This window comes from Ovis canadensis, chromosome 8 (genome assembly GCF_042477335.2).
Source record: "Ovis canadensis isolate MfBH-ARS-UI-01 breed Bighorn chromosome 8, ARS-UI_OviCan_v2, whole genome shotgun sequence".
In the NCBI taxonomy this organism is placed as follows: domain Eukaryota; kingdom Metazoa; phylum Chordata; class Mammalia; order Artiodactyla; family Bovidae; genus Ovis; species Ovis canadensis.
This window is the reverse complement of record NC_091252.1, coordinates 50,843,453-50,865,652: the sequence shown is the minus strand read 5'-3', so window position 1 is coordinate 50,865,652 and position 22,200 is coordinate 50,843,453. Positions and strand designations below refer to the sequence as shown.

Sequence of the window (22,200 nt, the reverse complement as noted above, 5' to 3'; positions counted from 1 at the left end):
CAGTTAAGGTGCAGCTCAACTCAGCTGAAGGAACTTAATCTCATGCCCACGTCCTTTCTTCTACTTTACATCTCTTTTGTAAAAGAAAATTATGCTTTAAAAAGCAGTAGCTTTTATCACTTGTCATGTTAGGAAAAAAAAGACGTTTTACAAAGTCATTGTAATCTTACTCTTTTACATGCCGTCCTGGCATATGGTAAAAGCAGTTTGAATGTTGAATGAGTGAGAGAAAAGATGCTTAGTGAATAGTTATAGTAAATTCTTTGTTATTCAAGCCTGGTCAGATCTCTGTTTTCATGGAAAACCAAATATTGTGTCTGAGAGAATTAGCACGTTTATTATGAGATGAGAAGTGCAACGCACTCAAAGATATGGGGGCTTCTGTTATACTTTTGTAAAATAAGAACCCTATACAGCTGGAGATGCAGGATAGCTTACTGATTAAAAAAGAGTGGGTCTGGATATAGACTGCTTCCCAGGTGGTGCTAGTGGTAAAGAATCTGCCTGCCGGTACAAAGACGTGGGTTCCATCCCTGGGTCAGGAAGAGCCCCTAGAATAGGAAATGGCAACCCACTCCAGTATTCCTGCCTGGAAAATTCCATGGGCAGAGGAGCCTGGTGGGCAGCAGTCCACAGGGCCGCAAAGATTCGGACATGACTGAGTGGCTGAGGGCTACTGCTAGGATGTAGACTACCTACCTAGGTTTTCACCCTAGCTCCCATGCTGGTTGTGTAACCTTCCTGAAGTTACTTAATTTCTCTAAATCCTGATTTCCTAATCAGGAAAATGGGCATAAAATAGGGCTTACCAAAAGGGCTTCCTGTTAAAGATGGCGGATTGAACACATGTCTACATTGCATCTTCAGCTTCAGGTACAGAGTTCTTATTTTGCAAGAGTATAACTTAGAAGCCTCCTTACATTTCAGTGCATTGTACTTTTCATCTGGAAAGCCTCCTCTTCTCTCTCTGCATCTTTCAATGTTCCTCCACTTACCTTCCTCCACTATTCTAACCAACATCCAGCTTGCCTTTGGTAGGGCGATATGGTGCAGCAGAATGTAACAGATGGATTTGAATCTCAGCTTTACCAGTTCCTAGGTTTTTTTTTTTTTTTTTTTTTTTTACCTCAAGCATTTTAGCCTGCTGGGCCTCTGCTTTTTCTTTGGAAAAAATAGGTCCATAATTCTTACAATGCTAGGTCAATGTAAGAACTGTATGTAATATTGCGTGTAAGCCTAGCCTCTTTAAGTACTTGAACTGTGATGCTTCACCAGTTTTAATGCTTTTTGTACATGTGAGATACATATCAGCTTTTCAGTACATCAGCGATCAATTTAAAGTACAGCTTCAATTTTAGAAATTGTAAAATGAGAGGAAATTGTGAATCTCCCAGCTGAAGAAAATGCAGAATGTCTTGTACTATTAGGGTGATGTTAATGTGGATATTATGCTTTGGCGCTAGTGGTAAAGAACCCTCCTGCCAATGCAGGAGACATAAGAGACACAGATTTGATCCCTGGGTCAGGAAGATCCCCTGGAGGAGGACTTGGCAACCCACTCTGATATTCTTGTCTGGAGACTCTCATGAACAGAGGAGCCTAGTGGCCTACAGTCCATGGGGTCACAAAGAGTTGGACATGACTGAAGCTACTTCGCATTCTATGTGGGTATTATCCCTTACTTGAAGGTTATAAACTATTTGAAGGACAGAGACCATTTTTAATTCTTTTGTGTCTGTCATCACGTCTTGTTCAGTGATTACTGGAAATATATTAAGGCTTTAGTAGATACTTGAATGAATGAAGCGTCCATGTTTTAAAATTTAATGGTAAAACTTTCTCTGTTGGAAAATGGAGTTTGGATTACATCTAGATCGTATGTTAGAGGACTGTAAACTGAATATTTTCTATTTGTTAGAAGGCAGTCATTAATAAGTAGAATGTTCATTCATTGTCTGAATAATAACATTTTCATACAGATTTTTTTAGTGAAATAAAATAATTATATAAATGTAGCATATTGTTTTTTCCATACAATAATATTTTTGTCATACAAATATTTTTATTTTTATATATTCAAGATCAACATTTTACCATCTACAGAGATGCAAATAGTTGGTTTAATTTTCAGTGGTCTGAGAACTATAAGAAATTCTTTAATGAAAAAATGTTCATGGCAACACTTTTAAAAAGTACATTAGGGTGTTATAATTGCAGGGTAGGTTATTTTGACAAGACTGTGTAACTGATCTAAGCATTTTATGTTTCTATTCACAGAGGAGTGGTGGAGCTAAAAATTAAAGGACTGGAAAGGGGTGTGTTACTGTGACTGGAAGAACTGACTTAAACGTTATATTTTATTTTGGTTCACGAGGTCTCCAGCTGTATCCATGAGGGTGACTGCATATTCATCCTTGTTCTCACTGGAGGAGTTTTTAATATTCAGTGCAGCGTTTCCTTTTAGGGCATGCATTCTGATAGTATGGGCTTCACAGGTGGCTCAGTGGTAAGGAATCCACCTGCCAGTGCCGAAGATCTGGATTCAGTCCCTGATCTGGGAAGATCTCCTGGAGAGGGAAGTGGCAACCCAGTCCAATATTCTTGCCTGGGAAATACCATGAGGGGCCTGGAGGGCTACAGTCCATGGGGTTGCAGAAGAGTCAGACATACATAAGTGAGTAACTTAACAACAACATTTTGATAATATTCACTAAAACATTGTGATTTAATACATGCAAATAAGCTGGCCTTATGATCGCATGTTCTTCATTCTAAAACAGGGATACATTATACTTTTACTTTTTCTGCTTTGGGGGATATTGTGAGAATAATGGTAGGCCCAGGGCGTTCAAGATAATGAGCAAGATAGATATGGATCCTGCCTATATAGACAGGATGATCAAATTTTTATGACTGAAAGTGCAAAGCCACAGAGAATAAATGGGGGTACAATTAGTAATTACACTGGGACAATAGAAAAAACTATGGCTACTCCAGGATGGCTCATTCTCCTTAAAAAGCTCACTGTCTTGGGGTGAGTAGAAATGAGGCTAAGCCATTACCTTCTAACCTCCCTCTCCCAGACAAGTAATTATATAGAGTGCTAATTATGCTGTGTGTTTGGATGTATAGGTGTTATTGGAGCTCATAGAAGACTAAGGAACTGGGACCTTGGGGAGTTTTAGGGAAGGCTTCCCAGAGGAGGTGACCTTGGGACTTGCAAGATGAATAGGAGCTAACTAGGTAAAAAGGACATGGGAAGTTCTGGGCAGAGAAGATGGTTGGTACCAGTATCCTGAAGGGAGGGAATAGCTCAGTGTGGATGAGTGGATCTGCATGATAGATGCTATACCATACAGCTGCTGTTGCTGCTGCTAAGACACTTAAGTCGTGTCTGACTCTGTGTGACCCCATAGACGGCAGCCCACCAGGCTCCCCCATCCCTGGGATTCTCCAGGCAAGAACACTAGAGTGGGTTGCCATTTCCTTCTCCAATGCATGAAAGTGAAAAGTGAAAGTGAAGTCGCTCAGTCGTGTCCAACTCTTTGCGACCCCATGGACTGCAGCGTACCAGGCTCCTCCATCCATGGGATTTTCCAGGCGAGAACACTGGAGTGGGGTGCGATCGCCTTCTCTGATATCATACTTCAGTTCAGTCACTCAGTCGTGTCCAACTCTTTGCGACCCCATGAACCGCAGCATGCTAGGCCTCCCTGTCCATCACCAACTCCTGGAGTTTACTTAAACTCATGTCCATCAAGTCAGTGATGCTATCCAGCCATCTCATGCTCTGTTGCCCCCTTCTCCTCCTGCCCCCAATCCCTCCCAGCATCAGGGTCTTTTCCAATGAGTCAACTCTTCTCATGAGGTGGCCAAAGTATTGGAGTTTCAGCTTTAGCATCAGTCCCTCCAGTGAACACCCAGGACTGATCTCCTCTATGGACTGGTTGGATCTCCTTGCAGTCCAAGGGACTCTCAAGAGTCTTCTCCAACACCACAGTTCAAAAGCATCAATTCTTTGGCACTCAGCTTTCTTCACAGTCCAACTTTCACATCCATACATGACCACTGGAAAAACCATAGCCTTGACTAGACATACCTTTGTCAGCAAAGTAATGTCTCTGCTTTTGAATATGTTATCTAGGTTGGTCATAACTTTCCTTCCAAGAAGTAAGCGTCTTTTAATTTCATGGTTGCAATCATCATCTGCAGTGATTTTGGAGCCCCCAAAAATAAAGTCTGCCACTGTTTCCACTGTTTCCCCATCTATTTCCCATGAAGTGATGGGACCAGATGCCATGATCTTTGTTTTCTGAATGTTGAGTTTTAGGCCAACTTTTTCACTCTCCTCTTTCACTTTCATCAAGAGGCTCTTTAGTTCCTCTTCACTTTCTACCATAAGGGTGGTGTCATCTGCATATCTGAGGTTATTGATATTTCTCCCGGCAATCTTGATTCCAGCTTGTGTTTCTTCCAGCTCAGCATTTCTCATGATGTACTCTGCAGAGAAGTTAAATAAGCAGGGTGATGATATACAGCCTTGACATACTGCTTTTCCTATTTGGAACCAGTCTGTTGTTCCATGTCCAGTTCTAACTGTTGCTTCCTGACCTGCATACAGATTTCTCAAGAGGCAAGTCAGGTGGTCTGGTATTCCCATCTCTTTCAGAATTTTCCACAGTTTATTGTGATCCACACAGTCAAAGGCTTTGGCATAGTCAATAAAGCAGAAATAGATGTTTTTCTGGAACTCTCTTGCTTTTTCGATGATCCAGCGGATATTGGCAATTTGATCTCTGGTTCCTCAGCCTTTTCTAAAACCAGCTTGAACATCAGGAAGTTCATGGTTCACGTATTAAGATCTTACTGACTCTATTTCTTCTTTAATTTTCATATAATCTATATATTTTGAGTTTAGTTTGACTTCAAAAGTTGTAGTTTTATGGTTTATTATAAAACTTGGAATTAGAGCAGAATAATTAAGAGTACAAACTTTGGAGTCAAACAGTTTTGATCCCTGAGACTACGAATTTCTAGTCCTGTGCCTTTTGTGAATTACTTATATCCCTGGGTTCTTTTATCAGTAAAATGAAAATGATATCATCCACATTAGGTTATTATGAGTATTAAATGAGATCATGCATATGAAGTACCTCTTATTATAAGAGCAATCAAATAAAGCATTTGGCTGTGGTAGTAGATGAAGTTTGAACATTCTTTGGCATTGCCTTTCTTTGGGATTGGAATGAAAACTGACCTTTTCCAGTCCTGTGGCCACTGCTGAGTTTTTCAAATTTGCTGGCATATTGAGTGCAGCACTTTCACAGCATCATCTTGTAGGATTTGAAATAGCTCAACTGGAATTCCATCACCTCCACTAGCTTTGTTCCTAGTGATGCTTCCTAAGGCCCACTTGACTTCACATTCCAGGATATCTGGCTCTAGGTGAGTGATCACACATTGTGGTTATCTGGGTCATGAAGATCTTTTCTGTATAGTTCTGTGTATTGTTGCCACCTCTTAATATCTTCTGCTTCTGTTTGGTCCATTTCATTTCTGTCCTTTATTGAGTCCATCTCTGCATGAAATGTTCCCTTGGTATCTCTAATTTTCTTGAAGAGATCTCTAGTCTTTCCCATTCTGTTGTTTTTGTCTATTTCTTTGCATTGATCGCTGAGGAAGGCTTTCTTATCTCCCCTTGCTATTCTTTGGAACTCTGCATTCAAATGGGTATATCTTTCCTTTTCTCCTTTGCTTTTCACTTCTCTTCTTTTCTCAGCTATACAACCATTTTGCCTTTTTGCATTTCTTTTTCTTGGGGGTGATCTTGATCAACAAACTTTCCCTGATGCTGGGAAAGATTGAAGGTGGGAGGAGAAGAGGATGACAGAGGATGAGATGGTTGGATGGCATCATTGACTCGATGGATATGAGTTTGAGTAAGCTCTGGGAATTGGTGATGGACAGGGAAGCCTGGCGTGCTGCGATTCATGAGGTTGCAGAGTTGGACACGACTCAGCAACTGAACTGAACTGAGTAAGTAAAGTGATTATTATTTATAATTTTAAGTTAAAACAAAATAGCAGATATTTAATAGAGAGGCTTTACCATTATGGTCTCAGGAATAAAGCCTGAATGGTTTTCTTCTATAGATTAAAAGAGTTGTAGGGTTTTGTAGGAACGGGACAGTTGTGTTCTTCGGCCTAAATTTCTATTCAGTTGGTAAACTGCTCTAATCACATGTTGGACCTTTCCTGTTAGAATTAAGTCATCTCCACGTCTTTTTTGTTTGGAGGGAGAGCTTAGATGGTTTCACCTTCTGAAAGGGCAAGCATCCTTGTTACCTTCAGGAATGATGTTCCATGTAGGAAAGTATACCAGTGGGGTACCTTGAATGTTTACCTTTCAAACTAAAGGGATATCTAATATCATTTATTGCACACCATGTGATGATGTACTGGTATTAAAATATACTAATTTACTGGTATTAAAAATATACCAATTTGAAATAATCAGAATTAAAGATAAATTATCATATGCAATCTAATGATACTATAAACTATATGTAGTAAAATATAAGAAATATTAGTGAATAGTAAATAACAATAATTTTCAGGGATTGATTCATCCTTTAACTCATTTTAACTCCCAGCCTTTAAAGTGGTGTTCATTTCACTGAACATTGTAGAATGGAACAGATTGTAATTAGATAATTTCTGAAGAGAACTAATTTAGTGAATTGGTCTCCAAACAATAAAGGAAGTTATCTTGAGATTTTTAATTGCTGTATTTGGAATGACTGAAAAATACAATAAAGTGTGTCCTTTAATTTTGGATTATTGTAATTTTTAGGATTATTGTTCTATATTCACCTAGTTATTGGGAGCTTTTTAAAGTATTAGAATTTCAGAAAGATTAAGTTTTTTTCATGTCTCTCTGATAATAATAAATATTCTTACGCCATCTTAAAGTGTCCATCTCTGTAGTTTTTGTGTTAGGCAATAAGAACTTGGAGTTTATAACTTAGTTTATGAAAGGAATATGTAGCAGTGATAGGTTGCTAGGAAAGTCTCTAAGCTAGTTTAACAACGTGTCGTGAATTATTCTGATCCTCTTTATTGCTCAGTTGCAGTTAAATAATTGAAAATGATGCTTATTTTTAGATTTGTCAAAACTTAGAAATAAATGAAAAGTATAGGTATACTATTTTCAGTAATTAAAAAAGCAAGAAATAAGTATGAATGTATGAAATGTTTAAAACAACCTGATGTTCAACAACAGTGAAATGAATCCTCAGCAAATTCTAATATATTTATGTGAATTTGTATAGTTTGAAGGTTTGGATACGGTGTAACAAATACTATATTTTAGATTGGAAATCATAGGTCTCTCTTTTATAAAACTAGCAGAAATAGGCACATCTTTACATGTTTCTTTCATGTGTTTTTATAATGTTTTTGCTTTTCAAAATGAAACTTAGAAGAGAGCCTGTTTAAGATGATTCAAACTGGAATTAATTTTGATACTTGAGTGTATTAGAAAATGGCAGCTAGTCCTTCTAATGAGAGTTGTAAAACATAGTCATGGATTCAGTGTTTGTATATGTAAATCTGTTTTTTTATATTTTCTTTCTCTGAGTTATAAGTATTATACTGAATATAATTCCTTGTTCTATGTTGTAAATCATTGTTTATCTGTTTTATATATAGTTGTGTATATCTGTTAATTCCATGCTCCTAATTTATCCCCACTTCCAGTTTGGTAATCATAAGCTTGTTTTCTGTGTCTGTGTGAACCTGTTTCTATTTTGTAAATAAATTCATGCATATTATTTTTTTAGATTCTACTTATAAGTGATATCATAGAATATTTGTCTTTCTCTGGCTTTACTTAGTATGGTGATCTCAAAGTCCGTCCATGATGCTGCAAATGACAAAATGTTTTTCTTTTTTATGGCTGAGTAATATTCTTTTATATACATACACACACACACACACATACACACACACACACACACTACATCTTATTTATCCATTCATGTGTTGATGGGCCCTCAAGTTGCTTTCATGTCTTAACTGTTATAAGTAGTGCTGCTATGAACATTGGGGTACATGTATCTTTTTGAATTAAAGTTTTAGTATTTTAAGGAATCGCCATGCTGTTCTGCATAGTGGCTGCACCAATTTACGTTCCCACCAATGGTCTAGAAGTGTTCTTTTTTCTCCGCACTCTCTCTAGCATACATTATTTGTAGACCTGATGGCGTCCCCTCTGACAGGTGTGAGGTGTCAGGTGCCTCATTGTAGTTTTGGTTTGCATTACTCTAATGATTAGCACTGTTGAGCATGTCTCATGTCTCTGTTGGCCATCTGTGTATCTTCTTTGAAAAACTGGCAGTTTCTGCCCATTTTGGATTGGTTGGTTGTCTTTTTGATATTGAACTGTATGAACTGTTCATGTATTTTGGAAATTAAGCCCTTGTCACATTGTTTGCAAATATTAATATTTTCTCTTAGTCTGAAGGTTGTCTTTTCATTTTGTTTATGGTTTTGTTTGCTGTGCAAAAGATTGTTTGATTAGGTCTCATATGTTTGTTTTTGGGTGGGTGTTGTTTGGAAAGCTGGACTGCCACATGTATATCAGTGAAGTTAAAACACTCCCTCACACCATAAACAAAAAGAAACTCAGAATGGATTTAAAGACTGTGTCCATGGAATTCTCCAGGCAAGACTACTGGAGTGGGTTGCCTTTTCCTTCTCCAGGGGGCCTTCCCAACCCAGGGATTAAACCTGGGTCTCCTGCATTGCAGGCAGATTATTTACCATTTGAGCCACCAGGGAAGCCCCTAAGTATAAGCCATGATACCGTAAAGCTCCTAGAAGAGAACATGGGTAAAATGTTCTCTGACATAAATCGTAACTATTTTTTCAAATCTTAATTTTTCCCTCTGGCCATCTGTTTTAATTTTTAATGTAACTCTTTAGCTATTTTTGGTTCTCAAATTTTAATTTTTAGTCCCTGAAATTCTAATAAGGTGAAAAAACTTTAAAACTTACAAGCATTCTGAAACATTGCCTATCACAAGAGCATTCAGTCAGATTGTTGTATCTTGTCTATAAAACTGTTCAAGATTCTAAAGCATTAGCATCATGAAGGCCCAGAATATGTTTGTTTTTTTCTTTTTCTTTTTTGCATGTAAGTCACTGTGCTTTTCTTTCTTGTTTTTTCGTTTAGCTGGAATGCTTGCCGACTCCTCTGCGACCTTCTAAGGCTGAGATCCTGAGGAACCCAGCTGGAGCATGCCGTCTGAACGCTTCCTCAGGTGGGCACTGTAGGATACATCTTGGCTTGGGGTAGTGAGCCTTGTGTGACTTGAAATCCTCCTACTGCAGTGTCTAGGACTGAGCACAGGGGAGGGACTCAGCAAGTATTGAAGGAATTAAAGCAAACCAGTCTGTGAGTGTGTGTGAATTTAGTTTGGTAGCACAAGGGCTAACCATTAAGATGTAGTTCCTGCCCAAACTTAGATATGTTTAATGGATAAGTATTTCAAAGAATACTTTTTATTGTTTTTATCCTTTTTATCTTTCCTTTATTTAGGATGCTAACCTCCCTCAAACTAACGGTATACATCCATAAAGATATATGATGTAATAAATAATCAGAAAACCACATTTCATTTGACATGTAGTCAGTATAAAAATATTAATGAGATGTTTTTGCTTTCTTTTATTTCATACTGTACCTTTGACATCCACTTAGAGCCCATCTCAATTTGGACTGCCCATGTTTTACTCAGTAGCCACATGTTGCTAGTGGCTATTATATTGGACAGTGCAGGTTTAAGGAGGAAAGGGTATTGGGGTTGCCTTGCCGAAGTCAGGTCACCCTCTACTCTCACTTGTAAATTTCAAGGTGGCAATTTTGCTTCCATGGAAGACCTTTCCCAATTTTAGAATGACCTTTAAACCTGTACACCCTTGGAAAATGTGGCCCCAGTCTTATGTTTTGTTTGCTTTTTTGTTTAATACTTTAGGAAGCTTTAGGAATATGTTTTTCCTTCCTTCTTTATCCATTCCTCTGTTGATGGATGTTTAGATTGCTTCCATGTTTTGGCTATTGTAATCTGTGCTGCAGTGAACATTGGGGTGCATGTATCCTTTCTGATCATGTTTTTTTCCAGGTATATGCCCAGGAGTGGGATTGCAGGGGCATATGGTAGTTCTGTTTTTAGTTTTTTGAGGAACCTTCCATACTGTGCTCTATAGTGTTCTGTACCAGTTTATATTCACACCAACAATTTTAGAAGGGTTCCCTTTTCTCCACACCCTCTCCAGTATTTTTTGTTTGTGGATTTTTTTTATGATAGTCATTCTGGCTAGTGTAAGGTGATATCTCATTGTAGTTTTGATTTGCATTTCTCTGATAATTAGCAGTAGTGAACACCTTTTCATGTGCCTCTTGGCCATCTGTATGTGTTCTTTGAAGAAGTATCTATTTAGGTCTTCTCTCTGACGTCATTTTTGCTTGGCACCAGGCTTGGAGGTGCTATCGGCATCTAGTGAGTAGAGGCCAGGGATCCTTCTAAACATCTTACAGTGTGCACGATAATGCCCATAGCAAAAAATGTCAGAATGTCCGTTTCCCTGGGGTTCAGAAACCCTGCTCTAGATCTGGTATCCAACCAATATAGCACATGGAAGGAGACCATGGTGTCGGTCTGCCACCACTAAGCAAAGTGCTTTATTTCTGGCTACCACGATCCATGTGGATTCTTCTCCAAATTATTTTTTGCTTTAAATTTGCCTTCTCTGACAAACTCTGATCCCCCTGCCATCTGTCCTCCATAGCACCATCATCTCTGCGATGGACTTTCCTTCTCTGCTGCAACACAGACCTTCCTTTCCCCCTTTTTAACTTTCCCTGTGCCCTGTGGAGCTCTTGCACCAGGGTCTTGTTTGTGTGTTGTGGGGTCCGCTGTGTCATCTCCCTCACCCTTTGAAGCTTTGGGCACCTCCTGCCTTCACTGGGCCCCGTCTTTGTCTGGGACACCACTTGTTGCCCCGTCTTTGTCTGGGACACCACTTGTTTTGTAGCTGTCTCAAGTGGTGGCCTTATTTTCTCAGTTCTCATGTACTTTAGGGATGGGTAAAGAGCTTATTGTCGACCCAGGGCATAGTTTTGCTTCTCAGTCTTTACTCCTTATATTGGTTGTCTGAGAAAATGACAACAAAGACGGGCTCTTCTGAAGGTGGTGCTCTTCAACTCTTGCATCCTCTCCTCCTCCCCACGCCAGCAGGGTGACTTCCTCTCGTTCACTGTGCGCTTGGTGTTGGGCCGACAGTCTCCTCTCACCACAAACCCTTTACTCCTTCCTGGTGCCCTCCGTATTCACATGGAGGATCTGCCTGACTTGTTGGCCTTGGACCTTCTACCTGCATGTGGCCTTCTCCCTCACTGAGCCACCTACTCGTGCGGTCACGCCATGGATCTTGCATCCCCAGAAGTTACTCAGTTTCTGAAACCACTGCATCCGCCTTTTTATTCTTACCAGGACCTTCTAGCTTCCTGATTTACCTACCCTCACCATGGTGGTGCTTTGACCTCATTGCAGCGTCTCATTTAGTGGCCGGGCCACTCCACCAAATCCATCAATATTTTCCTCCTCTCATTTCCCTTCTTAACCAGTTTAGAATCTATCACTCTTTTAAATCCTTAGTTTCTCTTGCTGTCTGCATTTGCCTGACAAAACCCCAACCCAGATGATCCCAAATATCTGTGTTTTCATGCCTACATTGTCCAGTGGAGGTTGGTTCCACTGAATGTTTAGACTCAGCAAGCAAAAAAATAAAATGCCCTAGCTTTTAATGCATGTTTCTGCTTCATTTATTCCTTCCCTCCTGCTACTCAAAAAGGAATCCTTTCTCACAACTGAGCCCAGCCCTGCTTCTGTGTTTTGAATCCCGTCTTTCTTACCTTCTCAGCAGCTTCTGACTGTTGTCTCTCAAGTGTGTTCTGGAGACGCAGCTGTGCTTCCGTCATTCTCTCCATCCAGATGAGTTTTACACCTCTAGCCAAGACCTCTTTCTGAGCTTCAGATCCTGCTCTGGGCCTGTGCTTGTCCTCAGGGTTCCAGCCGTGTGTGTTCTATAGACTCGGTGTCAGGGCCTTGCTCCCTCCTGCCAAAGGATCAGGGCACTTGCTGTTCCTCTGCCTGTGAAACTCTGCTCTCCCCTTTTGCCATGGTAACTTGTTCTCATCCTTCAGCCTGCAGCTCCAGCATTACTTCATCAGAGAGGCTAGCTTATTTGATTAAAGTTTAACTACCTCACAAAACTGAGGGTTCTGTGAAGGCTGCTAAAGTCTTCATCATCTTATCTCCAGAACCTGGTATAATACCTGGCACAGGATAGTATATGTATCATTTAATCTTTTATAGCACAGATAATGTTTGAGTGAATAAAGGAAGGAAGGAAGGAAATAAGATTATCCATTTATAAATACATTCCTTTCTGCGTAGTCTTCATTATTTCTTGGTCATTTACTAAGCATACTGCATCTTCTTTGCATATTATTTTGACCCTTACTATTGTTAGCATTACTTTAGAAGTATTTACAAATTGTAAAGTGTTCTATTAAAAATAAATTTAAGTTCCTTGGTGGTTTTTTTTTTTTTTTAAAAAAAACAGCCTCTCCACTTCCCAGTTGGTGCTAATGGTAAAGAATCTGCCTGCCAGTGCAAGATACCTAGAGACGTGGGTTCTATCCTTGGGTCAAGAAGATACCCTGGAGAAGGAAATGGCAGCCCACTGCAGTATTCATGGGATTCTGGGAAATCCCATGGACAGAAGAGCCTGGCAGCTTATAGTCAGTGGGGTCTCAAAGAGTCTGACATGACTTAGCAACTAAGCACCACTTAAATAAATAGAGTCCTTTTAATATTAATGTATTTAATTTGTACTAAAATAGTTTGACTGTAGAATGGAAGTGATTAGGGCACAGTGTATCAATAGACTGAACTGAGATAATCGCGCATAATCCTAGTTCTGTTAGGTTTTTTTGTCCAGTCCTTTTCTTTTTGGTGTAATCTATTTAGGAAATGAGGATCTCTACAGTACTTGACTGTATTTGATATACAGGTATGCGACACCTTATTGGTAACCTTACTTGAAAACTACTTGCATAAATTTGCGTATCTAAATGCTAAGTAAACATTGATATGGAAACTGACTTGAATTTTTAAATTTGAATTTCAGATATTTAAAAACCAGATAACCATTCTGGAATTTATATATTATAAACTGAGTGACCTCAGTCAAAATTGATGCTATAAAAATGAGACTCAGAGATTTCTGTGATCAAAAATGTTCACTGTGAGCTTGAAGTAGTGGTTTGTGATAATGCAGTGCTTCCCTGTGAATGAGCTGTGCCATGTTATGAACTTCATGCTCTGCATTTGATTTTTTAATTTTTATCATCAATTTCAGAATGAAAGTTAAGGATTTAAAGTCATGAATAGTTCTGTTCCTTGAGATCTCATTTATTTATCTCCCTGGTGTTGGATGCTACATTTGACCAATCAGATGGTTGCTCCCTGGCATCACTAAAAAGCAGTTTCTTGCTCAGGGAGTCTGGGGCTTCCTGTGTTGTACCTGAGAGGGGCTGGGCCCTGTGAGAATTAAGAACAGCCAGATTCATCAGCAGCCTGATGGGGTGTCTAAAACCCTCATATGGTTCATGTGGAAAGACATGAGGAGCATATCCCCAGGGAATTTGTAGACTGTCCTGTAAAACCATAGCATGAAGTATATATATCATTTAATCTTTTCAAGCAGACACATTTTTTTTAAAGTGAAAGGAAACTAGTAAAAAGAATTTAAACAATATATTTAACCCAATATACCCTAGATGTTATCATTTCGACATGTAATCAGTATAAAAATGTTGAGATATTTTTGCATTCTTTTATTTAATTTTATGTCTTTGACATCCAGTGTACATTTTCCGTTTAGAGCCCATCTCAACTTGGACTGCCCAGGTTTTACTCAGTAGCCACATGTAGCTATTATACTGGACAGTGCAGGTTTAAGGAGTTCCCCAGAGGAAAGGGTATTGGGGTTGCCTTGCCAAAGCCAGGTCACAAGTTACCCTCTGCACTCACTTGTGAATTTCAAGGTGGCAATATTGCTTCCATGGAAGACCTTTCCCAATTTTAGGATAACCTTCAAACATGTATACCCTCAAATGGAAAATGTGGCTCCTGTCTTATGTTTTGTTTGCTTGTTTGTTTAGTATTTTAGGAAGTTTTAGGAATATGTTTTTCAAGGAATGGCAGGGCACTGCCCTAAGTTGGTAGCTTGCTAATTTGCAGAAGTTTGATGCCAAGGAAGCCATTTGCGGGGATATGTCTGCTCCCCACCCTAGTTCAGAGATTGTGCATAATAGTCTTTGAGTCACCTCCTCCCTGGTTTATGATTACTGGCTTTATCCTCTGGCCCTATGGCCTTGCAGCTGTGTTCCGTGGCTGCTTGTGCCTTCACTCTCAAAGAGTTGAGGTCTTTTGCAGATTTACATCTTGAGAGTAGAGTGGGAAGTTCCTTTCAGAATACAATACAATGACTTGTTGATTAATAGGCCTTTATTTCTTGCCAAATGTTGGAGTATTTGTTTCTGCTTTTAAGGATTCCTAACATATTGGTTTCAAAACATTTGGTATCTTGTGCCAAGTGTTGCCTTAAATATTTAGCATGCTGTTTTCTTTAAGCTTGAATGTTTCAAGCCCAGCTGAATGATCCTGAGAAATTGTGCAGCATCCCAATTGTTTCAGAGCTGAGCCCTTAATTCTTTGCCAAATTTCAGTTTACAGCTGCTCTTTCCCTGGCAAGATTTATTCTCTGTCAATAGATATCTGAAATGCAAACACTGATTCAGTCATAAGAATGTGAATTGTGGCTCTATATTTGGAAAATGAGTAAAGAAACATTATAAGGCAATTATTTTAATATATCCTTCTGTTCCACTACAAATGAAATTTCAAAATACATTTATTTGGCATTTAAGGTATATTAAAAGGGAGAAAAGTTATGAGAGTTTCACATAAATGTTCTAAGATTATCATAATTAAAATCTATTTTCTCTCTCTAAACTTAATTATTGCAAAGATAAATGTTTTTGAAGCACGATTTCAGGCATTTCTTATCACTATCTCATGTTATTATGCTAATGTGTATTATTTTTCAAAGATACTTTGATTTTGAGATTATCCACAATCTAAATATATAATTAATGTAGACTTTGTGATTTATTTTCCCCCTCTAGCATAGATTTTTGAGATCTTAGATGATCATTTTTTGCCTTTGTTTCAGGTTTTTTTGTTCGTTTGTTTTATTTTTTAAGCAGGAGGACAAATGGCATTATTATATTCATGGTAATAGATTCTGAAAATGCCTGCTCTTGTACCATCAGGTTTCTTATCTGTGAAAGAGATATTATTACCTGCCTCATAGTGTTGTTATGAAGATTAAATGAATTAATAACGTAAATCACTAAGAATAATTCATGGAACATAGTAAGGACTTTGTGCTTGTGAAATGTATAAAAATGTCATCCTTTTAGGAAAGATTTTTCAAAGACTGTCTTAAAGCTTATTTAGCTGATATAATACTTCTATTACTACTCTGCCCCTTCATTTCTTTGAGCCATGCTAATTAACTCCATTCTAGCCTTTGCATAGCAATATGTAAAAGAGTTATTTATGCTTCCGAGCATGATTTTCAATTACTGACTTTAAAAGTCTGCCTATAGCTAGAGATGCTAGATGAATATTTGATGACAGTAACCATTTCAAAACTCACTGCTGTATTTCAGCTGAAAATAATCCTCCCACCTTCCCACGAGAACTTACTATATCATCACCTCCTGTCAAATTTTTTTTTCGTTCAGTAGTTCTGACATTTTTGAGGCTCCCCAGTCAAAAATGTCCAATAAAGCTTATCAGCTGCACTCTGGCATTTTATGGGAAGCATTTGGTTTCCTTTAAGATAGTGATTTATGCTGAACTGTAATTTATCAGCCAGCTGGCACCACAGCCCTGTCAGATAAACCTGCCATGCAGGGTAGACTGGTGGTGACGCCTTGGTTCCCCTGAGCGGCTCTTTCACATTCAGAGGAAGAAACTGGACACAGGAGTTGTCAGATTGGGAGAGACAGTCTCACTCATTCCTATGGCATCTTTACTCCGCTCAGAAATAGAGCTTAATAGTTCCTGTTCTCATCTCCTATTAGTCCAGTGCCGATTCTGAGATTCCTAGGGTGCCATGGAAATTTTCATGTATCGAAGCTGGAATTGTTTATAACTATCTACAAATTCAGTTTGGTGTTTATTAGCATTACTTCCACACTCTTTTAGGAAGATGTGGGGTTTCACCCAGGAGTTTTGAAAGGACATGCAATGAATATTTTAGTTTAGGGTTGGCAGTGAAGAGGAAAGTTTCACAGTAAGTTTAGCAGTCACGCAAAATAGAGCAGAAAATAGATGGCATTGTCATTAGTAAGTCTAGTACAGTGACCACACATAGCTGCTACAGGCTAATAATACAGATGCAGTTTCCTTTCAGCCTTAAAAGTTTTTCCTTACAGTAGCATTTCTTTTGATGTACTCTTGGTGATGCATAATTTCCCAAGTTTAATAATAAGCTGCTACGGCTTAATTAATGGCCTTTTACATGAAGTGGTCACAGGCACCCCTTTTTTACCCTATCCAACATTTGCTCGGTTTTGTCTTATTTATTAATGGAGTGTTGTGTCTTGTGAGGAGACATGGTGACTTCCTGTGTCTCTGGTGAGTCATATAGGTCCTGTGGATTCAGTGCTGGCTCAGTGCATGCCAGAGATCAGGTTGTGAGCTTGTGGTAACCTCACACAGGCGTTACAAAGCTAGAAAAGGAACCAGAGACTAGGAAGGGGGTCCCAGAGTGGAAGGAGTCACGTGCATATGTACATACACATCCAGAGATGTGTGCTCAGCTGTACACGTACTGAGGAGACAGAGGCCCAGAAGCAGAGGTTTACAGGCCTGCAGAGATGGGCCAATACACAGACACGGATGGACACACAGCAACCACAAATTCTGAAAGAGAGGGATAGTAGGAAAGGAAGAATTGCTGTGGGGGTGAGGAAGAGAGAGAACTAGAGACAAAGCAAGAGGCTGGTGGAGCAAGAGGTGGCGGGGCTAGGACGGCCACACTATCACAGGCACTGGAATCCGCATTCCCTGAGTTGCTATGTGGAGAGAGTGTGGGGTGGCCGGGCTGCTGAGAGAAAGAACATTAACTTGCTCCCTCTCCCTACAGTATTCAAGAAATGTTGACAGGCCAGAGGCTCTGCCACTCGGAATCTCACAACGACAGCGTCCTGGCAGCACTGAATCAGCAGAGAAGTGACGGCATTCTCTGCGATGTCACCCTGATTGCCGAGGAGCAGAAATTCCATGCTCACAAGGCCGTCCTAGCAGCCTGCAGCGACTACTTCCGGGTAAGTCAAGGCAGTTTGTTATTTGTTTCTCTTAGGATATTATGCAAATAAACAGAGGATGGTGGTTTTCCTAAATTGTCACATAGTCATAAGCCAATTAGGTAATAGTCCGCAGAGTTGTGAATGTTGGGGGTGCTTTCCTGGTCAGGCTGAGATTGGGATGCTATTGGGATCCTCCTTGGACTGGACACCTGGGTGGCCCTCCAGTGGAGAGTAGACCTCTCCTTTGCATCTTGAGCTGAGCGGTGTTTGACAGTTTACCACCATAAGGAAGTGTGGCATTGTAGTGTGCCGTAACAGGACTGCAGGCCGGCGGCAGGGTATTTCTGCATTGAGGATCAGAAGGACAATCTGTGAAACAATGTATTTTTTTAAAGTCCCTAAGTATATGTCATGTGTCTGATTTTTTAATTTTCTATGAATGTTCTTGTTTTCAGTTCAGTTCAGTTACTCAGTCATGTCCGACTCTTTGCGAACCCATGAATTGCAGCACGCCAGGCCTCCCTGTCCATCACCAACTCCCGGAGTTCACCCAAACTCATGTCCATCGAGTCGGTGATGCCATCCAGCCATCTCATCCTCTGTCGTCCCCTTCTCCTCCTGCCCCCAATCCCTCCCAGCATCAGAGTCTTTTCCAATGAGTCAACTCTGCATGAGGTGGCCAGAGTATTGGAGTTACAGCTTTAGCATCATTCCTTCCAAAGAACCCCCAGGACTGATCTCCTTTAGAATGAATTGGTTGGATCTCCTTACAGTCCAAGGGACTCTCAAGAGTCTTCTCCAACACCACAGTTCAAAAGCATCAATTCTTTGGCACTCAGCCTTCTTCACAGTCCATCTCTCACATCCATACATGGCCACTGGAGAAACCATAGCCTTGACTAGACAGACCTTTGTTGGCAAAGTAACGTCTTTGCTTTTGAATATGCTGTCTGGGTTGATCATAACTTTCCTTCCAAGGAGTAAGCATCTTGTGCTTTCCAACTCTTTGCTCCAGGGACAGAGATGCAATCAGCCCCATAAGGGGTATTTATGGTTGACATGTGGGTACCTGCTTCTCTGAGGACACGTTGTCTTGTTTAGCAGAACTTTAGATTTTTGTTTCTAGTGGCTAATGATACGTGATGATGTATTTGTTGTTGTTATTTTGGAAGGTGAATATATGGGATGGTTATAGCTATATTTAATTATTTTAAATTTATTTAGTATTTCGTATGATTCAGTTCATAGACAAAGGACTTTAAATGCATATATCATTTAATCTTCATAACACTCCATTTTATAAACATACACACATACTATAAAATTCATTTTACATGTAAGGAAACTGAATCTCAGAGGTTAAGTAATTTGAGGTAACTCAGAGTTTAAGTCGGAGAAGGCAGTGGCACCTGACTCCAGTACTCTTGCCTGGAAAATCCCATGGACGGAGGAGCCTGGTGGGCTGCAGTCCATGGGGTCACTAGGAGTTGGACATGACTGAGTGACTTCACTTTCACTTTTCACTTTTATGCATTGGAGAAGGAAATGGCAACCCACTCCAGTGTTCTTGCCTGAAGAATCCCGGGGACGGGGGAGCCGGTGGGCTGCTATCTATGGGGTCGCACAGAGTCAGACACGACTGAAGCGACTTAGCAGCAGCAGCAGCAGCAGCAGAGTTAAAGTAATAAGTCACACGGTTCGAAGTGGCAGATCTACAGCTAAAATCCATGCCCAAGTCTTAACCAGCATTCTGTACTGCCCCTAATGTGGATAGGAGAAAGAAAATCATGACAATTGTTAACCAGATTTTTTGAAATATTAAACTATGAATGTACATTATTTAATTGCTATTTAATTTTTTTCAATCTTTTACCAGTTAACTAGTGAGTAGGTAATACTTTTAAAATATAATAGCATATAATCTTTTCCAACATCTCAAAATGATAAAGAAACCAACTCCAGCCTGGGCCAATTTGTTGGTTTGATTTGGAATTTTTTTTTTCTTTTTTGGCCACAGTGTATGGAATCTTAGTTCCCCAACCAGGAATCAAACCCATGCCCCTTGAAGTGGAAGCATGGAGTCTTAACCACTGGACCACCAGGAAAGTCCCTGATTTGGAAATGTTCAGTAGTAATCTTGTTTTTTGATGTTTACAAGACAATATCAACTGTACACAATTGCCGATCAGCATTTAAAGAGAATTTTCAAAGATGGCAAATCATGAAAGATTTTTTTAAGAAGTGTTTAAATGTGGTGAAACCTGGTGATGTAGAGGATAAATATCTATCTTAAACTTAAAATATCTATCTAAAGTTAAAAGTAGGGATTTGATTTATAAATTGCAGAAATGAAGCAGTTTCTGTAAAGTACCCTTTTGGTTTCATAAATATAACTTATATTTTATATACTTACATTATCAGGCATTACTCTCCCAGAAAGCTTATATTACTTGGAGGGCTTTTGAAAGAAAATACTTTGGGTTGTTATGTATAACTTGTGTACATTATATAATATGAGTTTTGTCTTCTTGTAGATCATAATGTAGGCCTGTTGGTGCTTAGCTTTTCTCCTCCTTGATCTCTGTGGGTTGCGTTTTGAATTTAATTGGGGTTCGATTTTGTGGATGTGTGTATATAAGAGAGAGAATGTGCAAGTGAGTGCATACATGTGAGTCCCAAAGGGCACTTTGCTTATTGTTGGCATTTAACAATGTTTGCTGCTGCTCCAAGTTTGTCTTTTTGCCACATTGCCCCTCAAAATCTGACAGGTCTTGCACAGAGTGCCTCCTTTAAAATACTGATGTTATAAAGCCTGTGAAGAAAGCTTTTTTATTCCCATCCTGCAGATACAGAAACTAAAGTGCAATGTATTTAAATAACTTGCCCAAGGACTGCCAGATAGTAAGTAGGAGAGCTGATTTTCATCCATTGGAGTGTTTGTCTCTTTAAGTACCAAGTTGTACTTTTTCTACATAATCCTGTGCCCTGCAGGATTCGTACACAGTTCCTTCAATCTCAAGACCTGCTTGTGAGGTGAAATTTCAGTGCCTGTGTGTTGATTATTAGATGGAAAAACTAAGACAAACTTGGACCTACTGGTACTTAACTCTTTCCTAGGCACTGTGCTAAGTGCTATAGTTATACAGTATTTAACCAGACATAGACTGAACCCTGTAGAACTTGTAATACAGTTATTACACTGGAATTCATTTTTTCCTTGTACCCTGTATCTTTATTAACCTGTGTTGCATAACAAAAGACCCCAAAACTTAGAAACTGGATCCTTCCTCTGGTCCAGCAGCTTCCCAGATCTCTGCTGGATTCATTCTCACATCAGCAGTCAACTGAAGAGTTGAGTGGAGGTAGGGTGATCTCAGTTGGCTTTGTTTACATGTCTGGTGGTGGGTAGGGTCACACCTGGGGTTCAGGGGGACACTTGGCATGTATTTCTCATGAACAAACTAGCCTGGGATTTTTCACATGACAACTAAATTCTAAAACCAGCAAGTAGGCTAGCTTCAACGCACAGATGCTTTTCAAGCTCCTGTTTGTCTCCTGGTTACTAATGTCTCATTGATCAAGCAAGTCACATGGCCAAGCTGAGTCAGTGTAAGAGCGTATACTAAAGGACATGGATGCAGGCAGGAGAAGAATTTGTTCCCGTTTTTGCAACCTACCCCTTTCAAGAACTATCAAGGATCTGTGGTTTATCTAAGTTGGAAGCCAGCAAGTTAGTCTATCACAGGTTCATGGATGCTGCTAGAAGAAATTAAACTCTTTTTTTTTTTTAATGTTTTTTTTATTGTGGTAAAAGTCACATAACATAAAACATACCATTTTAACCATACTCAGCTGTGTGGCTCAGTGGCACCCAGCACACCCACATTGCCATGCGACTCTCACCATTATCCATCTCCCCAACCTGTCACCCTCCAAACTGAAACTCCATCCCCACCAAACACCAGCTCCCCACTCCCCTTCCCCCCACCTCCACCCCTGGCCTCTACCAGTACACCCCTTCAATCTATGAATTTGACTGCTGTAGGCACCTCATACTGGTGGAATCAAACAGTGGTTGTTTGGACCTAATGTATATTATAATGCTTTTTTAAGTTTTTTTTTTTTTTTTTTTTAAATTTGGCCATGCTGGGTCCTTGTGCTGCTCGCACTTTCCTCTAGTTGCGGCAGGCGGGGTCTACTCTTAGTTGTGGTGTGAGGACATCTTACCACGGTGGCTTCTTTTGTTGCAGAGCTCGAGCTGTAAGGCACATGGCCTCAGTAGTTGTGGCCTCCAGGCTTAGAGCACAGGCTCAATAGTTGTGGCGCACAGACTTAGTTGCTCCGCAGCATGTGGGATCTTCCTGGATCAGGGATAGAACCCATGTGTCCTGCATTGGCAGACAGATTCTTTACCACTGAGCCACCTGGGAAGCCCTAAGCTTATCATAATATAAGGACATGAAACTTATAGTGTATTACATTATAGGAGAGGATCACTGAATTTGGGGAACCCGAATCCTTTGTAAATGGGTAGGAAACATGACTGTCCTTTGCTCTGGAGGAAAACATTACTATACTGGACAGTAAGCATGCCTTTATTTTCTCGGGCTCCAAAATTACTGTGGCTGGTGAACAGCCATGGAATTAAAAGATGCTCCTTGGAAGAAAAGTTATAAACCTAGACAA

General features: G+C 39.8%; 1 protein-coding gene across 4 annotated transcripts in view; it reads left to right on the top strand.

The window, feature by feature from the left end:
* Window positions 1–22,200, top strand: part of KLHL32 (kelch like family member 32) — a 215,485-nt gene that overhangs the window by 27,178 nt on the left and 166,107 nt on the right. For all 4 annotated transcript variants that reach the window (XM_069599240.1, XM_069599237.1, XM_069599238.1 and 1 more), the window contains exons 2-3: window positions 9,235–9,322; window positions 17,352–17,532. In XM_069599240.1, the coding sequence (XP_069455341.1) occupies window positions 9,300–9,322; window positions 17,352–17,532 (204 nt within the window). In that variant the 5' untranslated portion in view covers window positions 9,235–9,299. The remainder of the gene's footprint in view (window positions 1–9,234; window positions 9,323–17,351; window positions 17,533–22,200) is intronic.